Source organism: Aspergillus pseudodeflectus, assembly GCF_044049435.1.
Source record: "Aspergillus pseudodeflectus strain CBS 756.74 chromosome Unknown BJX68scaffold_3, whole genome shotgun sequence".
NCBI lineage: Eukaryota > Fungi > Ascomycota > Eurotiomycetes > Eurotiales > Aspergillaceae > Aspergillus > Aspergillus pseudodeflectus.
The window spans coordinates 271139-295068 of NW_027263779.1; the positions used below are offsets into that span (position 1 = coordinate 271139).

The 23930-nt window shown below is 55.1% G+C and overlaps 7 protein-coding genes across 7 annotated transcripts; 2 read left to right on the forward strand and 5 right to left on the reverse strand.

The window, feature by feature from the left end:
* Nucleotides 1-1774: 1774 nt before the first annotated feature.
* On the reverse strand, nucleotides 1775-3649 carry BJX68DRAFT_114605 (uncharacterized protein). Its single transcript, XM_071035976.1, has one exon. The coding sequence runs from the start codon at nucleotides 3536-3538 to the stop codon at nucleotides 2216-2218; it is 1323 nt and encodes a 440-aa protein (XP_070904190.1). The 5' UTR covers nucleotides 3539-3649; the 3' UTR covers nucleotides 1775-2215.
* Nucleotides 3650-5525: 1876 nt separating this feature from the next.
* BJX68DRAFT_261701 (spherulation-specific family 4 protein) lies at nucleotides 5526-6642 on the reverse strand (the record flags this gene model as incomplete). The annotated part of the gene is made up of 3 exons (XM_071044213.1): nucleotides 5526-5909; nucleotides 6116-6479; nucleotides 6563-6642. The coding sequence occupies 3 exons, from the start codon at nucleotides 6640-6642 to the stop codon at nucleotides 5526-5528; spliced, it is 828 nt and encodes a 275-aa protein (XP_070904191.1).
* A 333-nt stretch (nucleotides 6643-6975) lies between these two features.
* On the reverse strand, nucleotides 6976-8947 carry BJX68DRAFT_114723 (spherulation-specific family 4 protein). The gene is made up of 4 exons (XM_071035977.1): nucleotides 8738-8947; nucleotides 8262-8508; nucleotides 7821-8172; nucleotides 6976-7528 (listed from the first exon to the last, which is right to left on the reverse strand). Exons 2-4 carry the CDS (start codon nucleotides 8504-8506, stop codon nucleotides 7211-7213), a joined length of 915 nt encoding a protein of 304 aa, XP_070904192.1. The 5' UTR covers nucleotides 8507-8508; nucleotides 8738-8947; the 3' UTR covers nucleotides 6976-7210.
* A 393-nt stretch (nucleotides 8948-9340) lies between these two features.
* On the forward strand, nucleotides 9341-18067 carry BJX68DRAFT_261703 (glycosyltransferase family 4 protein; the record flags this gene model as incomplete). The annotated part of the gene is made up of 6 exons (XM_071044214.1): nucleotides 9341-9409; nucleotides 9478-9567; nucleotides 9624-12410; nucleotides 12461-16628; nucleotides 16681-17140; nucleotides 17200-18067. 6 exons carry the CDS (start codon nucleotides 9341-9343, stop codon nucleotides 18065-18067), a joined length of 8442 nt encoding a protein of 2813 aa, XP_070904193.1.
* Nucleotides 18068-18544: 477 nt separating this feature from the next.
* BJX68DRAFT_261704 (uncharacterized protein) lies at nucleotides 18545-19821 on the reverse strand (the record flags this gene model as incomplete). Its single annotated transcript, XM_071044215.1, has 4 exons — nucleotides 18545-18863; nucleotides 18934-19071; nucleotides 19139-19295; nucleotides 19404-19821. 4 exons carry the CDS (start codon nucleotides 19819-19821, stop codon nucleotides 18545-18547), a joined length of 1032 nt encoding a protein of 343 aa, XP_070904194.1.
* Nucleotides 19822-20315: 494 nt separating this feature from the next.
* On the reverse strand, nucleotides 20316-20789 carry BJX68DRAFT_261705 (uncharacterized protein; the record flags this gene model as incomplete). Its single annotated transcript, XM_071044216.1, has 1 exon — nucleotides 20316-20789. One exon carries the CDS (start codon nucleotides 20787-20789, stop codon nucleotides 20316-20318), a length of 474 nt encoding a protein of 157 aa, XP_070904195.1.
* A 1231-nt stretch (nucleotides 20790-22020) lies between these two features.
* Nucleotides 22021-23913, forward strand: BJX68DRAFT_276650 (general substrate transporter; the record flags this gene model as incomplete). The annotated part of the gene is made up of 2 exons (XM_071048154.1): nucleotides 22021-22523; nucleotides 22586-23913. The coding sequence occupies 2 exons, from the start codon at nucleotides 22021-22023 to the stop codon at nucleotides 23724-23726; spliced, it is 1644 nt and encodes a 547-aa protein (XP_070904196.1). The 3' UTR covers nucleotides 23727-23913.
* Nucleotides 23914-23930: the final 17 nt, after the last annotated feature.

The following is a 23930-nucleotide window of genomic DNA, read 5'->3' on the forward strand; positions in this document are numbered from 1 at the left end:
GTACCTTGCCAGGCGAAAAAAGGAAGGAGCGACCGTGCTGCTCGTTCCGTAGCACCATTGAACGACTCGGGGCACGATTATTATCCTCGAACCCTGCGCTTTTCATCGGCCCCTCGAAAGGTTCTAGGAATCGTGTGGTGGCATGATCACGTCTGGGCGGCGAGGAGGGGTTCGTGGCAACGAGCATGGATGGCTGCGACCTGTCGCCCGCGTACCTCAGGCCAGTCTTCAATCGACCATACTACCGCGAATCCGCAATGCGTCGGTTGCGATAGCGAGAAAGAGAAATCACCCTTGTCCCAGGAGACTAGAGATGTGCGATGGGTACGGCCCCTGACTGTGGAATCGCGCGGGATATGGAACTGTCGCTGTGGAGAAATCGAGACATCGAAAATCATCTATAGCAAGCGATATCAGGGCATTCCAGAGATCGTGTCAGAAACATATCGTTCGGTGCGACTTTCGGTGGGCAAACCGCTATCGCGACTCGGAGAAGGTTTCCACTCGCGTGTACTAGACAACAGTATCCCACGATCGCAATTGCTTTGCAAGCGACCATATTTAGTGGCCTCGTGGTTCTGGATCCCAGCAGGGACTCCCTTTGATATTCCAGTACAGACTCTTCCTGGCTATGCCTGGTTCAGAAATTCGAGGCCAATCTCGTGCCGCAGCGATCTTGATCAGCACTTGACAAGCGCCTCTCGGTCGAGCGACATCCGTGTTGATTCAACATGGAGTGTAGATGGAGGTAGTGAAAAACAATCATGTCTCGTGGTCGGAAGGTAGATTATAATCATCAAGATAGTGTACAGTTACAGTTTACAAGTTGAGTGGATCCGGTGTGAAAATATATATTGTCGTTTGGACCACTTCAACCAGAAGCATTGTCGTTGCGCCCCCTTGGTAGATGCAAGCATACCTACAGTGCTTATTCTTATTACATTTCCTCTACAAAGAGAAGTATTAAGTCAATCATTGTAATTGTATAATCAATCATATATATAGTGTGCAGCAAAATCCATGATATGCTAAGGGTGAACCGTAAGCGAGAATCATACTGTGGATTTGTTAGTAAATAGTCCTCCTTGGGTGTTTAGACGGTTGCTCTTACCCACTAGACCACCCGGGCTGTGATTTATTTTGTTCTGTTTTTAAAGCACTCAGGTACCTTATTGGCTGTATACTGGCCTTTGACTATTCTTAAAAGGGCACCTTTCTACCCTATAGGTCAAGAGAGGGACAACAGGTGTTAGTGATAAATAGAATTGGCGCACTGATTCTTTTGCTGTACTCTGTAAGTTTGCCAAAGATGCTACCGAACACATAAAAGCATCGCAATCGCCCTCGCCCTCGCTCACATCCACCGATACCAGCTCACCAGATAACGTGACACCGTTTCAAAATACGCGCCGACACATCCCCACCGACGATCTTCAGCAAACGACCAGTTCAGAATAGAATCTTCAGGCGGGCCGGTGCAGGCCGGATCCGTGCATCCCCCATTGGTTCGCCTCGGATACCTAAATGATCAGCGTGTCGGGGACGCCATTACACAGCAGGACGCATTTGTCCGGACGGTTACGTACGTGCCTCGATCTGGGGTTGAAAATGTACCGGGATTGGGCTTGGGATGGATGTAGGCAACCGCGCTGGGTTGTGTAACCGCCGCATCTGCAAAGTCTCGATGATGGATCACGGATGGGTGCATGGATAGATCGTGTGTGACGCGTCGCGTGGGCGGGAAGTAGCATCTATTGCCGATTCGCGTGGGAGTCAAAATGAACCTTCCAGGAGCTGAATTTAAGTTGGACTCGAAAACTTAAACCACCTTGCTGGGACACGTAGAGTGGGGGCTGGTGGTCTGGATTCTTCAGAAAAGTTATTTTCGTACCATGTGGAAAGTTTGATGGAGGAGAAAATATACCCCGGTGGCGCAGGCATTCATCAAAGTTTCAGCTGCAAAATCGACTTGAAGATTGAGATCACAACTGGTTGTGTTGAAAATGGCTCTAGGGACGGACGTGTCGGCGGCAAGGATGAGATCGGTGCATAATCACTGAGATGACGACAGTGGTGATGACCAAGTGTAGATGGAGTATGTTGAAGTGCAGGCTCAATTCGGTAGATGATAGCAAAAACACAATCTATTCATTAAGCTATTAGATACGATATGCACATCCTGCCCCTCTACATACAAACCACAACGAACCTAAAATCAAACCTGACGCTCTATACTAAGATAATTCCACAAATCCACACACGCCTCGCGCAACGACCTCTCCGTCCTCCACCCCAACTCAACCGCCGCACGATCCGCAATCGCAACGCAGAACCCAACATCACCATCCCTCCGCCCAACCGCCCTCGTCGGGATCCCTCGTTGCGTCACCTCCTGTAGCGTCCTCACCACCTCCCCAACCGAATGCCCAGTTCCCGTCCCCAGGTTAAACGTCCGGAACGCACCGCGCACCCGACCCGCTTGCGCAGCAGCGAGCGCCGCGCCGTGACCCTTGGCCAGATCCGAGACGTGGATGAAGTCGCGCACGGCGGTTCCGTCGGCTGTATCCCAGTCGGTCCCGTAGATGTTTAGTTGCGGGGACTGACCCGTGAGGACCTTGACAGCGGCGGGGAAGAGGTTCGACGCGGCCTCGCGCGGGTCCTCGCCCAGGAGCCCCGAGGGGTCGCATCCGATCGGGTTGAAGTATCGCAGGGCGAGGACGGTCCACGATGGATCGGCCTTGCAGACGTCCGCGAGGATCGCCTCGGCGAAGAATTTCGACCGCCCGTAGGGATTCGTGATCCCCGTGCAGCCCTGCTGCGCGTGCAAACTGCTTCCGGTTTCCGGGTTGATGTAGGATTCCTGCTCGTGGACGCAGTCTTCCTCGCGGAGGCGTGCTGTGCCTGATCCTGATCCTGATCCTGTGCCTGTGCTTGTTCTTGTTGAGAGGGTTCCGTAGACGCTCGCAGAGGAGGAGAAAATGAACTGCTTGATGTTGTGTTCGTCCAACAGGGCGATTAGATCGATGAGCCCCTGGACATTATTCTTGTAGTATTTGAGCGGGTGCCGGATACTCTCTGCGACTTCCTTGTACGCCGCAAAGTGGATCACACCTATGATATCCGAGCGGCGCGGGGTCGTGCTGGTTGCGTCGCGGGTGTGTTTCGTGAGCAGGGTCGTCATGGCATCTGTATCGCGGTAGTCTGCGCAACACAGCTCGGCTTTGGGGCATGATGTCCCCGCACGGCTGCAGTAGAGCTTCGCGGCGAGGAGGACGCGGTTGAAGACATCGCGGTAGCTGTTGCTGAGGTTGTCGACGATTATAACATTGTATCCCGCCTTGAGGAGTTCGAGCGAGGTGTGGCTCCCTATGAACCCGAGGCCGCCGATTACAAGGACAAAGTCGGCTTCAGTGTCTGTAGATGGTGGTGGGAGGTCATGTTCAATGATATCCTCGAGCTCTGTCGCTGGCGTGGGAGGATCAGAGCAGAACTGCGGCGAGCTCGTGCCGGAGTCTTGAAAGGATGGTGAACAGGACATGGCGGGAACCTCGAGCCTGCATGGCAGGGTGACCTCTAACTAGTACTCCTCACTGCCGGTACTCGATGAACCGCGGATCGCTCGCTGTAAGACTGGCTCTGGGAGGGGTTCGTGAACACGGACATCCATTCCGTCCCCGGGGGGTTCATTCCCTTATCCGCCAAACGAGGGTGGATACAGTCCTCTCGGGGCAGTCAAAGACTGCCCTGGCCCATCCATGGAGTCAAGGCATGGCTGGTACCTCCGTGGTACGAATTACGCCGCTCTTACCATGTCTTAGTGTCGTACAGGAATAGTACACTCCGGCGCTTGAGACTTCTCCTCGCTTCTCTTGCATCTTGCAGGCCGCATGGGAATGGAGACGGGCAGACCGACCGGAGGGTCGCGGCATGTCACTGCCAGTCCAGTCAATGTCAATGCCGGTGCCATGCCACGCCACGCATCACTGGATTGTGTCAGGCAGCCACGGCCAGGAATTGAGGTACTACTCAAGGTTGCTGTATGTCTCACCTGTTATCGTGGGACGAGTGAGAAAGTCGCGCAGTCAGAGTCTGGATGGCCAGAGCCTGGAAGCCCAGAAGATGGACAAATGTTCAGCTTTGACTCAGCCCCGTTTCCCGTTTCTCTTTCCCGTGCCGTGATCTCTGGTCAGAATCATTCGATGATCGATGGCTAGCGCTTCCGTGGTGAGCAACCTGGTCACTTCCTAGGGCTGGAACCTCGACCTAAACTGAACTTTGGGCGGCATTGATCCCGGGCGCGATGCGATGCGGCTCGGCAGAGATCTCTGCTTCCAGAGTTCGTACCGAAAATAGAGACCGGTATCTTGGATAGTTGCAGCTCAATGTCAATCCCCTGGGATGAGGCTACCTGAACCACTCATGGACTTCTTTGACGTGATTATCTCGCAATTTGTTTCCATGGAAGCCAAGTTCTAGACCCTCTTGAACCTTGTCTTTTCTTACTTTCTTACTTTCTGACTCTCTTACTCCTGCCCCTCGTGCTTGTCAACCGCACTGTCGGGTATACTTTCCCACGACGAAGAGTGTAAGTTCAGGATCGCGACTATTGCCATCTGGGCCGTGGTGACGTGACGTGAGATGCTTGTTATCGGATGATTTCGCTGACTGCTGAGCGGGCTTATCGCGGATACGAGGTCGATTCCTTGACCACCTGGAGCTGGGCTGATGGTGAGATTTGAATGGGCCATCATCGGGGTGGAAAATGTACTCATTCGTTGTTCTTTGTTGAATCTGAATCCTGGATACCTGGTTGGCGCTCAAGACATGCAGTGTTTCAGTCGTCACTCCGGCCGGAGTAACTCTGAGTGAATCAACATGTTTCGTCCGGCAATTGGTTGATAAGATTAGAACCAAAGTCTATCAGGCTGATCCAGATTTAATCTATTTCAATCCAGGACCCATATTACGGTATCAGGTCCTCAGGTTTAATCTATTTGAATTCTGGACAACTGAATGGGTGCAAGAAAACCGGAAACTACTCGGTAATATCGTTGCGTCTCAATTTCAAGCCGAGACCATTTGTCAGAAAGTCTCGAAGCGCGAAGGAAAAGGTGGAAAAAGAACCAGCAGATCGACAGCCCAGAAATCGGCCAACCAAAAAAAACGTCCCAGCGCCCGGCCGGCGCGAGGCTCTCCGGAGCCTCCAGCCTAAAGATGATAAGGCACAGTTGATGAATCCAATACGAGCGCCACGTGTACGGCTGAGTGGGAGAGATGATACGTAGCACACCGCTAGTGAGTCTTGAGCTCAGGCTACGAATCACATTCGTCGCCAATGCCGCCATGGCTCGCGAGGTGGCGTGGCTTGGCTAAAGCGACACTGTGCATCTGTCAAGAAGAATAATCAAGTTCGTTTGTTGGGCTTTGGGATCAGTTCAATTCAGCCGTAAATTCGTCATCCATAGAAGCGACGGATCATACATCGCAGAAGCAGGTACTAATGTCCACGACAGAAAGTCGAGAATCTAGGGTAACGGTCTCGCCGACGCCACCTGCTCGCCATCCTGCTCACCATGCTGCTCACCACTCTCCTCACCGTCACCGTGCTGCAACGCCCGCATAAACGCCCCCCAACTCCTCTCCCCAAAGCTCTCGTAAAAATCATCCACAACCTCCGTGACGAAGATGTACGCCGACCGGTGCCGGAGCTCCTGCACGAGCCCATGCAGCTCCTCGTTCGGCACCCCGCTAAGCATGAACCCGGCGCGCGTCCGCTCAAACGGATGCAGCTCCAGCCACTTTTGCACCTCGTCGCTGCGGTACCGCGAGTACGGCTCTTCGCAGATGAAGGTCATTTCGGCGGTCGCGGCGATTGACGGGGATGGGGCTGTTCCTGGGTTGTGGATTACCTAGAGGAGAGGTCGGTTAGCAGTGTTGCGAGTCAGGACTACATTATCGAGATAAACTTGCACGGAGAAAGTCAAGTTGGAAAGGACGGGTAAATATGGAGATGCGGGCGGGATGGATGGAGCAGTGGACGGAAGGTGCGGCCTAGCGGAGCCCGCGGTTTGACCACCCACCACGCGAACAAGACAACAACAGAGACAGGACATACAAACTTGTCACCCAGAATCCTCTCACACTCCTTGATGAACCTCGTCAGCCTCTCAAGGTACTCGACCCTCTCCTCCGACTCATGGTTCGGCGTCTCGTCAACAAAGATGCCGCGCACGCCGAGCTTCGTAGCCTCATAGTCCGCGGCCCACCCGGCGTATCGCGCAATCTCATCGCAGGCCTCGTTGAGGGGCTTCCTGCAGTAGTCGATCCGGATGTAGCCTACGGTGTACACGTTGGCGTAAGCGTTGAGCCGCGGGACTTCGCGCGCGTAGTTGTGGTCCGGGGAGGCTTGGTCGGGCTCGCCGGGGCCGCTGTTGGGGTTGACGATGACGAGGAAGGTGAGAGCGGGATTTTGCTCGATTCTGTGCGGGTGAGTAAAGGTTCAATGGGGTCTGTGGTCTGTGGTCTGTGTGAGATCGAAGTTTGACTCGCGCTGGGTACTGACGCTGTGTAGAGGGGGGCCCATGTTTCGGAGGTCAGTGGGTAGATGTACAGGGGTACCACGACGGCTGCTTTGGGAGGCATGGTGGGTGGGTATCGGGGATGGCGAGATGATATAAATGGGCCAATGGGATGGAAGATAATCAGGAAAATGGGGTGATCCCAGCGTGTGCGTTGCTGCATGGATGGCGCGGATTTATAGCAGCCATATTAGCCGGGTTGAGCTGAGTCTCACAACAGCCTCCATTGCGAATCTAGAAATGCCAAATGCCAAACGCCAAATGCCAAATGCCAAAACGCCAGACCAAACCAAAACATGCACTAGTGCTGACCGGTGTCAAAGGAAAACCCCCAAATAGAACGCTAACCCAAGAACGCCACTAGGCTGGCCAGCCACTAATATAATTCGAGAGATAAGGTACGAGACAAAAAAACAGACCATCGTAGCCGACAACCACTGGCCAATCCACTCGGCGCCTCATCCACGCTTCTGCACCTGCGATCCACCGCCATCAGTCTGGATTCTTGGGTGATTCTTGGGCTATATTCGAGCGCAACTGTAATAATATTGCGTCTGCTGTCTCACAACCTGGCGCCTACCAGCTCAATGCCGTCTCCACCACCGCTGAATGCCGCAATCCCTCTGGGCGAATCACGTCGGCACGACATCGACAAATTCTTCTAGGCGCGGGTCGAAGAACTCGTAGTAGCTGTCGGTCCGCGTTGTCAGATACAGCCAGGCTGCCTTGTGGCTGATGTCGTTGACAAAATGCTCCAGAGTGCTGTTGCTCATCTGCGGCACCGAGTGGAAGACGTAAGCCCAGCTGTCCCGGTCAGCATCCTTTTCTTCCGACAGCGCGGCCTTTTGGCTCGTCTCGTAGTGGTCGTAGCTCTGCTCGAAGACGACGGTGATGTCGGTGTTGGGGACGGCGAGGCGCGCGTCCGGGATGGTGCCTGGGTTGTGGATGACCTGTCAATTCTCCCGTCAGTTTTGACTCTTCGCTGCGGCCCCAACCGAGGAAATCAGGTAAATCAGGTCAATCGATCGCAGCAAGTGGGCCAAGAGACAAAACCTCGCCAACCGCGCGAAGGAAGATCGAGCTCCACCCGGCAAAAGCCCACGGTTTACCCGAGCGATCGCCAGACCCAGTCCGAAAGACCCAATTTTGACTCGATCGTTGCGTTTTCGCCGGCTTCCATTGCCAAATCCCGATCACATCACCGAGAGTTGAGACGAGGTTGGTTTGAAAAAAAAGACTCACCGTCCGCTCCCCAGTCAGCCCCGTCACATTCTTAACGGCCAGATTGATCCGCTCGAGGTACTCGACCGTCTCGGCCGCATACTGGTGTGGCGACTCGTCGAAGAAAATCCCCTCCATCGCAAACGCGCTCGACTGCGCCTGCCATCCGCCGTACGTCGCTACGTCTGCGAGCACCTCGGAGATGTTGCGCTCGGCGTACCCCGTGCGCACGTATCCCACTTTCTGCACGTTGGGGTACGTGTCGAGCTGGTGGAGGGCAGTCTGGTACGCTTCGTCCGGGGACGATGTTTCGCCCGGCCCGCTCTGTGGGTTCACAATCACCAGGAAGTGCAGGTCCGGGTGTGTCAGGACCCTGGTTGAGTCAGCGCGAAACAGGGACCCTGCAATCGGTGTCTCATGGAGACGAGATTCGATGGGGAGTAGACAATTGTAGTGACTTACGCTTCGTACAATGGCCCCCAGGTACTGTTGTTCTCGGGATAGATGTACAGCGGGAAGATGACGCTCGAGGGCTTTCCGCCGTCGTCTCCGCGCTTGGGGAGGATGATGGCCAGTGGAATGACAATTACGAGGATCACGACTATGGCCACTGCGATCCCAATGGTAATCCACCAGCGGCGCTGCAGCTGGCACTTTCGATGCAACCCAGGGCGGCTCCCCTCTTTGCTGTTTTGGAGCGCCTCCATTTCTGCTCTGGAGGGTCAATAGCCAGACAGACAGACAGACAAACGAAGGCGAAGGAAAGGAAAAAGAAGAGGATAAAGATTGCAGCAGTCTGTCGGGTGTGGAAATGGATAATAAATGGGAGTTTCAAAGAGCACCAGGTCTAAATTCGGGGGTATCACAAGGGTCCCAGGTTGGTCTGGAGCAATCCAAAAAACAACAAGACGTATCAGCAAAACGCGAAGGATTCGCACTTTGGATTTTGGTATGTCTTTTATTTGACTTTGGCGGCGCTTGGGTTCGCAGCGAGCAGGCGAACTGGGCCGACAGGAAAAGAAACGTCTCAAAGGAGGGTGGCAGACAAAGCCAGAACAGCTCTTATCGGTCAGCCCTAATGTAAGCAACCCGTCTTTTTACGAGACTTTCAGTCTTTGAAAGCCCCAGCCAAGGTGAGACTTGCATCCAGCCCCGGTCAGAGTATTCTATTTTGGGGGTCATGGTTTCTTTGGGGGTGAACTGGTAACAGACACGACACGCCGGACTCCCTCACGGCCCATTGGGCGCCTCCAGAACTCGTCCCATCCCTGGTCGCCAACTGACGCATCTGGTTAAAACTCTGCAGACCCGACTCCAGGCGCTGAGGCTCCAGCTGCGGGTCCTACCTTTCGAACTGCCAGTCACTGGTGGCGCGCCGTGCGTGCTGGTCCCCATTTCCTATCTACATAACCCACACGGCTCCCGCGACCTCTGGGTGACCAGGATCGGATCTCACTCGCTACCTCTTGGACCTTTTTTTTTTCCTTTTCCGTTTCTTGTTTGTTTAGTCCTTCGTTTTGCCCACTGGACTCGCCGTCGCTATGGGGGCCGAGTACCTGGGTTTGCAGGCGACGGGATGGGATCGCATGACCGAGACCTGGTGGCAGCGGGTGAGTTTGAGTGCGATGCAGTTGTGCTTTGAATCTGTACCCCTGGCGACTCCTAACAGCGTGCATAGGTCTTGGCGGCGTGTCTGCTTGTCACGATTGTACTTGGTAGTATATATTTCTTGTACCTGGTCGGACGGAAACTATATCAATATTGGCGGGTGAGCTCCCTTCTCTCTTCTTGTATGAATGAACTCTCGCTGACCATCGTCGCCAGACACGCCATCAACTATCAGAGGTCCCTTCATCCACAGCACGAGTCATCGAGCGCTTAAAGAAAGAGACCCCGACTCTATACACCCCACCCTCCACACGGTCAGATCCCAAGACGTTCGGGGTCTACCTCGGGGGCTTTGCCAACCCACCAACATCCAACCAGGCACGGCTCCTCTCACAATGGGACGTGGTCGTCCTGGATCCCTTCCAGCCTGGTGTACTGGATGCTCTCGCAAGAGGCACATCGGCAACGAATATTCTTGCCCGGCTGGATGTTCGCAAGCTCATCGAGTCGGACACCAGCACCGACAGCGATGAAGTCGACCATGTCATCCGTGGCTTGACTGCGACACTTGTCAACCGTCTCCGCCGGCCCGGCGACTCCCAGTCACTCTTCAACGCGGTCCTGTTGGCCGACTGCCACGACACCTTCCAGCCGGTCATCCTGAATGAGCTCGTCAAGTTCATCAACGGGCTGGGCCTCGACGTCTGGCTCGAGGTTGCGCCCCCGGACTACCTCCCCGAAAAGACCTGCCGCGAAATCGACATGGCTCGCATCCGGGGTGTCGTCTACCGCAATGGTACCATCCTGCCCAACGGCGACCGGCGCAACTACTTCCAGATGGAGAAGATGCGCACGGTGATGCGGGTCGCTGCCGCGCAGAAGCCCATTGGTGACTCGACCCTCGCCATGTGGGATACGGTTGATGATGATGTGGAGTTGTCTCATGATGTTCTCCATCGCAGCTACAAATGGTGCAACTACAACAGTGCCATGAGCTGGATCGGCACTCAGAGCTCTTTGACGGATGCGACGATCGCGTCGGGCAAGACTGTCATTCACGAGCCGATCGGTGCGCTGATGTGGATGAAGAATGAACAGACTCTCGCTGCCCACGACTTTTGGCGCCAGAATGGAAAGATCGAGCACGACACCTGCGGCCATGAGAGCTTGTACGAGTCCCTGCAGTACTTTGTGCCCAACCTCCGACAAAAGCTCGCGCTGCTCCCTCCGCAACCAAACATCGAAAACGATGGCAAGGTGTTTGTCATCGACGAGCTGCAATGGCCCTCGCTCAACGAACCCCTCATGACAAACCCCTTCTCCGTCTCGTCTGATGGTCACGACCTCTCTGGCCTCGGCTGCTTTCAACTTGGTCTGGAGTGCACGCGCAAGGAGATTGAGGATCTGCTGCAGGCGCAGCGGCATGTCCGCGAACTCAACCTCTTGGACCCCTTCAAGAAGGCCGAACTCCGACGAATCGCCGGCGAGCTCCGCGCGTTCCAGGCCACCGACGCCGAAGGTGCAAAGGCCGCCCGTGAACTGTACGACCTGCTTATCTCCTGCGAAGGGTCCGACACCGATCCGATCCGAGTGTACTCGGGTCTGCACTCTGGCTTCCGCACGCGCATGGAGACGCAGATCTGGGGCATGTATCAACAGAACCATGGGATTGGCTCGCTCGACATTTATCTCTCGGGCAAGACGGAGAAGGATCGCACGGGTTCCATTCTGCATACCTTCATGTCGAGCAGGGGCTATTCTCGCTACCAGTGCTTCATGGCCGAAGTTGCGCTCGCAAAGGTCAACGGGACTCTGTCTGAGAAATGGCAGCTGCCGCCGCGGATCGTGAGTGACATTGAGCAGCTCACCCCGACCGAGGCCATGCTCTGGATGCGCCGTCTCTCGCTTACGCTATGCCAGGAGTGCGCTGATCTGACGGCCAAGGTCCGCGCTTGCTGTGAACACTTCCTCATGGACATCCCGACCCTCGCTCAGTTGCGCGCCCTCAGCTCGAGTGAATACCTCAGCGGCAAGATCTCGGCGGAGGACTTGGTCTATGCGCGTCTGGCATGGTATCGCGAGCAAGGATGCTGGGCTCCGGACGCTCTGTCTGCGCTTGAGTTGTTCAAAGAGGTCGATGCCCGCCTCCCGCAAATCCTCATGGCCTGCGACTCCCACACGCTCGGGCAACTCACGACCGTCATCCAAGGAATCCTCAAAGCGGATCGCGTCGACGCTGGTGTCGACATGTTTGCCCTTGCCATCTTCTGTGCGTTCCGTCGTCTCTCGCTCAACGAAATCTACCTCGAGGTCCTCGACCGCAACCCTCTCCCCAACGGGCACACTGTTCAGGCTGCCTGTTTCGCAGAGATGTACGCCCTTGGTGCTCGATGCGATCTGTTCTTTGATATGACTCCCAAGCTTCTGGGAAAGATCATCGCCGCCCGCTACCGCGCGTATTACAACGTGCACCAGCCCACTCGTCGTGAGGAAGTCTTTACTGAACTGCCTACTGCCTACGCGTCTATGGACATGGATCTGGATCCCGAGGGTGACAAGCACGAAGTCCCCTTCTACTACCGCGTGACCTTCCTCGGAATCTTCGCCCTGCCTGCCCTGATCGATATCACCATGTTGACCACGGTTGGACGAGGACTGTACCTGACCACGTTCATGAGCGACACGGACAAGACACTCGCCACTACTGCGCTCATGGTCGCCCTCCTGGTCTGTGGTGGCTTTGGCAGCTGGATCAGTTCCGGAGGCAGTTACTACTTGTATGCGATGGCCTTCCCTGCGATGAGCATGTTCATCATGACCCGCTTCATTGCTGGTTGCGCAGTTGCGCTTGTTGGTGGTCTTATTGCCATGATCGCGATCGGTTGTGTCAAAGGGTTCGCAGCTGGTGTCCTGTTCTTCCTGTATTTCTTCTTCCTGGCTGCGTACCTGATGCTTCTCTCGGTGTTGGCGATTTATCAAATGCCTGGGTTTGAGTTCCAATCGGTAAGTTCCCATTGATGTATATTCTCCAACATCTATACTAACCAAGGCAGGGTCGTACGGTCATCATGAGCTGCATTCCCATCCTCTTTGTCGCCCCCATCGTCACCCTCTGGGTTGGCCATGACTCGGTCATTTACCTGTGCCTGCTCGGTCTCTTCCTTCTCTCGCTTCTCCTCGGTGCCCGCCGCGTCATGTCGCAATGGAACTCCTGGTACTTGAGAATCCCTCGCGTGACTGACGGAGAAGTTGTCCAGTGGTACGTCGAATCCAGGAAAGCCCGCGGCATTCCCGTGGAGAAGGACGTCACCACCTCTTCAGCCCCTCGCAAGACCCTCGTTGAGGAAGTCACCAGAGAGCGCAAGCGTCGCTTCTGGTCCAAGGGCACAAACGACGAGTTCGTTCGCAAGATGGCCGAAGGTTATTCGTCAACCATGTTCCTACTCGTCTGGTACTGCCGTTACTCGCGCACCAAGATCCCTCTCGCATACAGTCCCACCTGGAACTTGCAGCTCAAGGCTGCTGTTGATACGATGGGTGACATGCAAAAAGGTATCAGGCTTCACAGCGCGTTCCTCCACTGGCGCCACACAGGCTCCGATGTGTGGTGTGGTATCCTCTACTTTATTATTGCACTCATGGATAAGTGGACTGCACTGTTTACTGGTGAATCTCTCGTTGGTCTGTCTACTGCCTCGAGCTCGGAATTCCGCCTGGCTGTTGGTTTTGGTCTGGGGTACTATCTCGCGGGTGCTCTCATTCTCGATGCCGTCTCACAGCCTCTCTGGACGTCTGTCACCCAACGAATCACAGAGTCCATCTCGTCTCTGGACAGCTTGCGCAAGGTTCTGTCTCACAACTCTGGTGAGAGGCAGACATTGTACTGGGGCAACCTGATGAAGTTCTTCTTCCTGCACATCTGGGGTACGGCCGTCACACTCGCGTTGATGTGGGCGTTCGAGAGCTCGCCCAAGGCAACCATCATGTATCTCGCGTACATCGTCGCCTATAGTGGTCTGCTGTTCTACCAGTACAACCGGATCTTCACTGGTCCACAAGCAGCTCGTTGCCTTGCTCTTGGCTCCCTCGTCGGTTTCGTCACGGGCATTGTTCTTCGCGAAGTTATTCCTGCTTTTGCCTGGAGCAGCGTCATCTGTCTGGGTTCTGGTACGTGGACTGCGGCCATCTACTCCCTCTGGATGTCGGATATTGGTCTTCCCACGTTCAAGCGCAAGCCCGAGTTCCAGTCGAGTGGTAAATCTGCCAGCGGCCCCCCGCCCTCGTACACCAGCAGCTCGCTTGAGCCGTACCTTGATCTGTCCCCGACTACCCTCGCTCAGACCTATGACAACATCAATGCACTTCCCCAAGATATGCGTCACCGTCTGGACCCTGAAACGCACCCTGGCATCGAAGTCAAGGAGGTCATCATGTCCAACTCTGGCGCGAAGCAGTCGGCCCTCGTGCAGGTTGCATTCCCCGACTCCGAGACTCTCCTCCGTGATGTGGTCCGCCTCTGGGTTTCTGGCCAGACGATCATCGAATTCGTCTCCGCTGAACACCTCCTGCAAACCGAGCAACGCATTCGCGCCGTCAGCCGCCTGACTGGCGAGAAACTCCACATCTTCGTCGTCATCGGCCCCGGCCTCGTCGGCCAAGACTGGACGACAAACATCCGCCGCAACTGCCGCGCCATCGCCGAAGCTGTCGTACAAGCCACTGCGGAGGCGAAACTCGGCTTGTCGCACGACCACTCGATGATGGCTGAGCTCCTTGTCGGCGACCACCGCGACGACTATGATCTCTCTGTCCCTGAAGGCGTAAAGTACCAGCTGGAACGCTCCCCCGCTGAATGCGCCCGTGTTGCGAACCATGGACAGCGCACCTTCCTCCGTCATCTTCTTCTGGGTATCGACTGTGACCTGGAGTGGGATGACCTCCCACGCTGCGCTCGCTCTTTCCTCGTCCGCCGCTGCTCCGGAAAACCCGGCCGCGTCACCAGCGAGGAACTTGCCTGGCTCCAGAGTAAGGTCGGCGTGCCTGACCTCCAGGGCGTCGGCGCCTACGTCGCGCGGTATAACCTCGGTGTCGCAATGTCCCTCTCCGTCAAGTATTTCGCGCAACGCTGGATGGAGCACGACGAGTACCCCGACTACCCCGTCTTCATGGACTCGACATTCGAGAAGCCGATCCAAGCCTTGCTGCCGCCGCCCATCGGCGCCAACCTGGGCTTCGCGGAAGTCATGAAACTATCCTTCAAGCGCATTCTCAACAGCGCAAGGACGTGTCTCAAGTTCCTGGTCATTTGCCTGGTCGCAGACCCCGAGTACCAGCGTGAGCTAGAGTACATGCTCCGCGGACAACCTCTCGTCATTGCATGGCCCGTGCAAATGCTCCTGAATGGGATCTGGTCGTTCTGCAAACTGCTGCAGCGGATCCTCATCCCGCTTGTCCTCCTGCATGGCCGCGAGAAGGTATCGAAGCTGTACAAGGATACGCGCGGGTGGAAGACTGTTCTCGAGAAGGATCGCATTATCATTGAGAGCCTGGACGGGTTGACGACGTGCTTTTTCAAGCCGCAGGCTGATGGCAATACCCTCCTCTACCAGTATTCTGGGAATCATACGCATGAGCCGAGGGATCAGAAACAGTTGCTTGCCATCAACACGTATACTGATAAGCTGGTTCTCGTCCGCCATGAGGAATACAAGGCCGGCAAGCTGCTGAATGACTATGCCTACGAGTATCCCACCGGCGGGAAAAAGCGCGGTCGGAAGCTTCCCATCCAGCGCGAGTGCACGGCGGGTGAGCTCGAGGGCCAGATCGTGCAGTACGACGAGCGAGGCTACATCGTCTCTGGCTCTGGGATGCAGGGCGTCAACCCGATGGAGTTCAAGTATCGCTTCCGCAAGCACGCCAAGTTCGACGACGAGCTCCTGCGCGCCGAGTACACGTTCCCGCATATCAAGATCAAGGTCTCCTGGTGCATGCCTCCTCCCCATCGTCCGGAGCGTGAAGACAAGTGGATCCCGTACCCGCGAGTCAGCGAAGCGACCTTCTTCCAAGAGGGAGACATCTACCACGCCAAATGGACGTACGACCACAAGTTCCATCCGGAGATTGCGACCACGCTCAATGGTGAAGAGATCGCTACGCCGCCGATGATCGACGAGGATTGGTTCCACGTTCTCGAGAAGCCGGCCAAGAGCAGTTTCTTGCATGACAACCCGCTGTTCTTTTTCAAGTCGATCAAGACCAACCCCCTCTCTCGCCTCCTTGGGCTCAATGTCAAGACCCGGCCTATTCCGACCTCGCGTGCACGCACGCACCTGTGGAAGTCATGGAAGAGCAGCAAGGAGTTTGATGCTGTGACCACCACCTGGCTCGATGAACTCCTGCTCCGCTCTGATCGCGTTCTCCGTCCATACTGGCGAAACCGTGACTTTGGTCGTCTGGACGCCGCTGGTGATTACCTCGATGCTCAGGTCGACACTATCCTCGCCCGAGTCGATATCGATCCCGAGATCAGTTCATGGACCCAAACCGCCTTCAAAATCAGTGACCTGTACAGCTTTGGAATTGGTGGCGATGCGCGCATCAATACACGTACCCTCTCCACCCAGCTCCAAGACACAGACACCAAGCTGCACGTTCTCGCCATGGACACCGCGACCTGGCCCAACGAACCGGGTGGTGTCTCCGCCTGCCGTCGTGACATGGTCAACGACCTCAACGGGATCCGCTGGCACATCATCTCCGAAAACGCAAACGACTACGGTGTTCCCAAGTTCCAGATTGAACGGAACGTGCAGTCACTCACCGTTCTGCCGCAGTGGGGTCTGGATTTCCTGAACCCGACGCACGGTGTCTTCCAGAATACGCTTGACTCGGCCGTTGTCGAGCGCTCGCAGGATACGCGCAAGGAGGACATCGAGAAGCATTTCGTTCCGATTCTCACCAAGCTGGTTCGTTGTGCACGGACGACGAACCTCAAGAGGCATCATATTGAGGAGGCGACGAATGCGCTGGTAGACCTGAACACGTACTTTGAGTCTGGCCGTAGCTGGAACGATGTTTGGATGAGTGATACTGTCAAGAATGCCTGGCGGGAGCTTTGGTTGAGTGATGATGTCGAGGATACCACGCCTGTCTCGCAGTGGTGGGACGCAGAGCATCCGTCGCTTCATCAGCTCGACAATGCGTTGGACATGTGGCACCGCTGTAAGTTCCTAGTGATGTGGCTCCTGATCGATTCGCTAACACTTTTTCTTAGACTTGTTCATCTTCTCGATCCCCGTCCCCGAACGCATCCCCGATGTCTTCCAGGTCTCTCACCACTTCACGGGGGCCACGTACGGTGTCCTGTGCAAGGCCAAGCGCAAGTGTGCTCTGCACGTCTGGGATCACTGCGTCAGTTTCCGTGAAATGACCGTCTTCCTGTCTGCCGCCGTGTCTTTTGACTCGTCCTTTGTCAACACGACTCTGATCTCGCTCGGTCACCTGGCCTGTGTGCTCATTGAACATCACGCTGATGTGGTCCTGCCCTGTGCCGAGTACTTCAATCCCGGTTGGGAGATTGAGCTTGGTACGGCCGAGGGAGCCCTGCAGCACCGCCGCAGGTTCGCTAGAAAGATTGATCCTGTCGTCAACGGTATCACCAACATGGAGAAGTACAAGCCCATTGAGACGATCAAGACGGAAACACCGACTGTGGTCATGCTTTCTCATATTCGGTACGTGCACTCTTACTTTCCTTTCTCATCCGGGCTACTACTAACCAGACCTGCTACAGTTACGTCAAGGACATCAAAACGGCCATCATGGCCACGGACCTGATCGTCAACAAATGGGGCTTCCGCGACTACCGCCTGCACATCTACGGCGACATGGAACGTGCCCCCGCCTACGCCTCCGAATGTCAAGAAGTCATCGCCTCCAAGGGACTCCGCGAGCACGTCGTGCTCAAGGGTCTCGGCAATCCCTCCGTCGTCCTGCAAGACGCCTGGCTGTTCATGAACTCGTCCACCTCCGAAGGTCTCCCACTCGCCATGGGAGAAGCCGCGTTGACGGGTGCCCCCGTCGTCTGCACAGACGTTGGCGCTTCATTCTGTGTGGTCACCGACCGCGCGACGGGCAAGCGCTTCTCCGAAGTCGTCGCGCCCAACGACTACGACTCGCTCGCCCGCGCTCAACTCCGCGTCCTCGCCCTCCTCGAACAATGGGCGCCATTCGCCGAGGACGCACCAGGCGACATCGTCCCCGAACTCGAATTCCGGCCCACCCCCGAAAACACCCGCAAGATCTCCGAACGCATGTACGCCAAGGTCGAGCAGCGCCGCAAACTTGGTATGCTGGGCCGCGCAAACGTGCAAAACTCCTTCAGCTCCGACCGCTACCTCCGCGAGCACGAGCAGATGCTTTGGCTCGGCAAGTACCAGAGCCACAGCTACGTCGCACGCAGCGCACTCTCGTCTAGTAACAGCAGCGAGGTTGCGCTCAAGGAGAAAGGCGGGATGCACAGATTGTATATTGGCAATCTGCCCTCGCGGCCGGACTCGATTTATTCGATTTACTCGCCGGTCCCAGCCAAGGCGTGGCATGCGTGGAGGGATTCCAGGGGCGCGAGTTCAAGTGGGACGCAGACGCCTGTTAATGTTTAGATCTCTTTTTTCTTTCTTCCTTTCTTTTCGTCTTTTGTTTCTTGTGTTTACACTGCATCTGAAGCGTCATTTTTGGCTTGGTTTGTGTTGGATATCCTAATGTCTAAACTCGTCCTGAACATTGCATGATAGAAGAATAATGTCTATAACCAAACATAATCGATACCTTGCTCACTTTCAAAGTTATTCGCTCCTGGCTCGCCCTCTGTACCATAGTCATCGCCTTCTACAACCAGACAGGCACGAGCGCTCGTCACCTCGGCGACCATGGACGACAGTCCCTCCTTCCTTTTCTGTCTGTCCCCTCAGGAAGCTGCGACCCAGGTCATTGGTACCCGGGCCTGCAGACGGACCATCCTGCTACGTAGCATATATCTGATGGAGTAATAGGAAAGTTGCGTTCTCTTGGTTATGGGGCTCAGTTGTAAGTAAGTAGGTCTTATGTATGGCACTGCGGTCCACACCAAAATATAGATTTCAGTCATTTTTGCATGCGTCGAATACTAGGTGAGTATCATCCCCACACATTGTAACCACACGCTGTAAATCTTGTTCTCTATTTGCCGTCTGCTTCTTCCACCTAGCGACGCACCACTCCGCGGCTCCCAAGATAACCAGTCCACCAACAGCAGCTCCAACGCCGATACCAGCCTTTGCACCGGTGGTGAGCCCGGAGCCCGAGCCCGGTGTGGTAGATCGACAGGTGTAGGAGTGTGCGGTGGTATTCGCTAGACTGTCTGTTGTGGCGTCGCAGTCTATCTCGAGACGCGAGTCAACTGTCAAGGACTCCCAGGATCTGTGGTTAGGAAGAGTAGTGGCGGATTCGCTGCCCCTGTGGTTCTTCTTTCTTGACTGTGAGCACAAACCCTGTTATGTTGCCCGCGAGATAAACATAGACTGCCTCTTCGAAAGGGAAAGTCACGTTGAGGGGGGCGCTCGTGATCAGATTGAAGCTACCAGTCAGATTTCGCACGCTATCTATTGCGAAGCTATACGCCGTCGTACTAGGTTAGGAACACACTGGATATGCCGTTAGCATGCTGTAACTTGAGGTAAATGAGGCAGATGTACCCAGAGTACCGCCCGTCCAGCTCTACCGCGCCGGGCAACAGATAGGGATGGAGGCGAGAGGCTGAATGCGTTGTCTGGCGTGAGGTTTTCCAGGCATCGATCCTTGTTACAGATGCGCGCACTTTAACGCACTTCGCGGAGGGATTCAAGGCGGAGACTACGCATGGCATGCCAATTACAGATTAGCATCTGCCACTTGCATCTCACGATCAATTGATCGCCTCGGTCGTGGCCCCTAATCTTTCGGGTCCTACTCGCGTAGAACCATTCCCCGTATAACTGAAATACTCCGCCTCCTCCAACGCCCGCAGATCCACATCAACCGCATAATCAAGCTGAACACTCCACCCAACACTCCTTAACCTCGGCGCCGAGAAACTCCCCAGCGCCGGCAGCGAGCCCATGTAAACGCTATTCCTCACGAGTTCGAGATCCGGAACATCGATCGTCGTCGGCGACGGCTCGTCGGGGGAATACGGATCAGCCAGCAAACTCCGCCACTGCAAGCTGCCAAGCATGTTGCGCACGTTGGGGAGGTGGAATGCGCCTCTGTAGTTTGCGTACATGATGAGGCTGCCGTTGATGGTTGTGCAGCTCTGCGCGATCGCGTCCGCCTCGGATTGGGTGTTGACGACGTAGTCGTATCCCCAGTAACCGTTCTCGGGGGTGCAGACTTGGGCCATTGCTGGTCGCCAGGGGGTCAGTTAAGGACTCTACACAGGTGATGTGGATAAGCAGGATACTCTTTCACACCAGTCAAGTACAAACTAGCCATAGTCGTGGAGAATAACGTCTATCTCTAAGAGAAAATCATCACGGCGCATGTCGCGATACACTCCCCCAACCTGTCTGTGGACAGCGCGAAAAAGTAACACCGAATTTCGGAGACCGGGGTGAAAATGTGGGCAACACCCCCTTAATATACCCCAAAGCCCCAAGATCAGCCTATAGCAGAATGCGCGTTTGGGGAGAGGTCCTAGTATCCTTAACATGACTAGGATATATATTAGCAAGGCAAGTCTACAGTTTTTCCTGGCGGCATCTGACTACATTTACATTACGACATACAGGGGAAAATGGTGTTTCAGTAGCATATTTGGTTTATATTACCTACTATGGAAACTGCCCCAGATACCATCTCTCCACCCTATAATAGGTGTAGGATTCAATGGAACACCTACCTCAACATCTCAAACTCCCGCATAACCCTCCTAAACACCTCACGATCCAACAACTCCTCCTCCGCAACCCTCTCCAACCAATCCACAATCGCCCTCCGACTCCTCTGCGCCTCCGTCGCCTCAAACAACGCATCAAACAGCACGCGCTCATCCCACCCGATCTTCCCAATCGGATTCTTGCTGATCGCGTACTCACACTTGATGTGCTTGTGCTCGTGCTTACCCTCGACGTCGTGAATCGACCGCCGGACGAGCTTGTAGTACCCGTCGAGCTTGGGGAGCGTTTTGGTCGTGTACCACGTGCAGGACTTGGTGGTTGTGCCGTGTAGTATGACGATCCATTTTGTGTCGATGTCCGGGCGCGCGCATTCGTCGTAGCCAAGGTAGACCTCGTAGGCCATGTAGTTGCGGATGGCTGCTGCGGTAGAGGTTTGGCCCTCTGTCGTGTTGGTGGTGGTTGTGAAGGCCATGGTGAAGAGTATATCTGTGGTTAGTGGAGGGAAAGAGTTGTTGAGGGTGGATTATCGCGTATACAATGGTTTTGGGGCTTCTTATATATCTGTAATGAGTCTTGTTCTTTGTGTCTTTGAGGGAGCATCCGTGTCAATGACCATTGTTCCATATTCCTTTCAATAACCCGATAACGAGTAAAGCGCACCCAGTCTGATAAAGCGGTAACAAGGACCATTGGGTACTTGTTACTAGGAAAGCAATGGAAGAGATACTGGCCATAGTGCGAGAATTAGCACCGAACGCGGGACAGGGAGAGCGGTCAGCTGTTGTTGGAAGTACAAGGCCGGTATGAAAATAGCGCCACAGAACAAGGTGGTATCCCCAGTTGATATTCTTCGTGCAGTTGGCCGATCGGCACGATATATATCGGGATCCCCACCTGTAATAAGCACCTTCACGCTCTTTCAAGACCCTGAAACCCCAAGCTTCCCATCTGTATCAGATGAAATGAACACGATTCGCTCCTTTCCCATCCGGTTGTAGGTAGTACCACTACGTGATGCAACAACGAGAAGCTTAAGGACATTTGAGACCTACGCATGGTACATGCATAAAGTTATGTTGTAACCTAAATCGTGGAGCCACAGCCGAAAATAAGCCGAAACACACAAAATACCCGACGCCTCCACCGGCACAATTCAGGTGAGACCGAGATTTCGATCCTGAAAAACCTAACTTACTTGAACCAACGCCCTACCCCAACTCAACAACGCAATTTGACGATACTCTGGAACCTTTTCCGGCGTCCCGCGTGCCGGGCTTCGGAGGATATCCGAACGCAGGACATGCATAATCCACCACTCGGAATGCGGCAAGGCCGCACCAAAAACCTACCCCAACTCCAACATGCCAAGAGGCTGGAATCGACCAATGATCAATCATCCACCTCCTTGCATTGCACGCTTCCCCGTGGGGAGGCAAGGGATCGGCATGGGAGATGCTCTGAGCGGAATGCAGTCATTGGATTGGAAGAACAAAGAAACAGTAGTGATCGAAGTGACCTCACCTCGGCTGCCGGCTAAATTGAATGTATATAAACTTCCACATTTCCGCGCTGATTGACCTTGCACGCAGTTTGATGTTACGTAGGGCAGATCGTCCATCCCTAATCTGACTGTTGCAGCCTATGTCTTTGGGACTTTGAATTACTTCTTTCCCTTTAGCTTTGCTCAACTCAATCCCATTGCAATGGACGAGAAAACAGATACTACTCCCGACACCATTCACGTCGAGGCCCCTTCTGACCTCGACAAGAAAAGCCCTGAAACATGGCACACGAGCACCAAAGAAGCCCGCGCTGCCAACGAAGCCGAGCACTCGATGACGGTCCGGCAAGCGCTCCGGGCATACCCCTGGGCTGTGGCGTGGTCGCTGACAATCTCCATGTCGATCATCATGGAGGGCTACGACACGAACCTCGTCGGAAATTTCTACGCGTACCCGGAGTTCAAGCGCCAGTTTGGCCAAGCATTTCCCCACGGCTATGAGGTTCCAGAGAAATGGCAGTCGGCTCTGGGTGCGGGTGGGAATGCGGGCTGTATCCTTGGGGCGTTCCTCAATGGGTATTTGATCAAGCATTATGGGTTCAAGAGGGTGTTTATGGGTGGGTTGCTTTGCATGTGTGGGTTTATCTTTGTGTCCTTCTTTGGGAAGACGGTTGAGGCGCAGGTCGCTGGGCAGGTTCTTTGCGGGTGAGTCCCCCCTCCGCTCCCCTCCTCTCCCCTCCCCTTCACGGTCCTCACTGGCAATGAAGAATCCCCTGGGGCATGTTTGCAACAATCGGCCCCGCCTACTCCTCGGAGCTCCTCCCAATGGCCCTCCGCAGCTACCTAACCGCCTACACAAACATGTGCTTCGCCATCGGCCAGTTCCTCAGCATGGGCGTGCTCCAAAGCCTCCTCAACCGCCCTGACGAATGGTCCTACCGAATCCCCTTTGCCGTGCAATGGATCTGGCCCGCCCCGCTCTTCTTCATCGCATTCCTCATGCCCGAGTCGCCCTGGTGGCAGGTCCGGAACGGGCAGTACGAAGCCGCCGAGAGAACCGTCCAGCGCCTCATGGCCAAAGACGAGGCGCACAACGCACGACAGATGGTCGCGATGATGATCCACACGGATAACATCGAGTGCGAGATCGAAGCCGGGAGTTCGTACTGGGATTGTCTGAAAGGCTCGAATCTGAGGCGGACGGAGATTGCCTGCGTCGCGTTTGCGGGCCAGGTTCTCGCGGGCAGCCAGTTTGCGTATTCGGGGACGTATTTCTTTGAGCAGGCCGGGATGAGTCCCGATGACGCGTATAAGCTTGCGCTGGGCGGGACGGCGATTGCGTTTCTTGGGACGGTGCTCTCGTGGTTCCTCATGAAGGGGTTTGGGCGCCGCCCCATGTATCTCGGTGGGCTGTCGATGATGTGTGCGTATTTGTTCATCATTGGGATTCTCGACCTCGTCCGCGATAGGCCCGGCGTCAAATGGGCGCAGTCCTCCCTCTGCATCATCTGGCTCTTCACCTTCTCGCTCTCCATCGGACCCCTCGGCTGGTCCATCGGCCCCGAAGTCTCATCCACCCGCCTGCGCTCAAAGACAATCGTCCTCGCACGAAACACGTATTACATCGCGATCGTCGTGGCAAATGTAATCGAGCCATACTTTATGAATCCGACGGCGTGGAACTGGAGAGGGAAGACCGGGTTCTTCTGGTTTGGGACTGGCTTCGCGACGCTCGTCTGGGGGTTCTTTAGGCTGACGGAGACAAAGGGGAGGACCTTTGAGGAGCTGGATATTATGTTTGCGGCCAAGGTGCCGACGAGGAAGTTTAAGCGGTATCATGTTGACGCGTACGCGGAGAATCTGGACATCAAGGATCGGGCCAGGGAGGGGACAGCTGTTGAGGCTTGAGTTGGCTTATGCACCGACTACAGATCTTCGGGGCTTTGGATCTTGCAAACATAGGTTTAGTGTTTATTGAGCCATTGAGTGTCGACAGACAAGGTGCCACCCGTTTGTTTGGATATCCTTCCGATCTCACAAGCCCGCCGTTCGCATACGACGACACCGAGTAATCCATTAGCGAGATCCTTCAGCCATGCCACCAGGATAGTA

Bases quoted from the DNA above. Each gene is read 5' to 3' on its own strand.
- BJX68DRAFT_114723 (XM_071035977.1), bottom strand. From the start codon at position 8,506: ATGGAGGCGCTCCAAAACAGCAAAGAGGGGAGCCGCCCTGGGTTGCAT. The intron at 8,173-8,261 runs GTAAGTCACTAC...TGACTCAACCAG, and splicing joins TGGGGGCCATTGTACGAAGC to GGTCCTGACACACCCGGACC. The intron at 7,529-7,820 runs GTGAGTCTTTTT...GAGAATTGACAG, and splicing joins GGCTGACTGGGGAGCGGACG to GTCATCCACAACCCAGGCAC.
- BJX68DRAFT_114605 (XM_071035976.1), bottom strand. From the start codon at position 3,538: ATGTCCTGTTCACCATCCTTTCAAGACTCCGGCACGAGCTCGCCGCAG.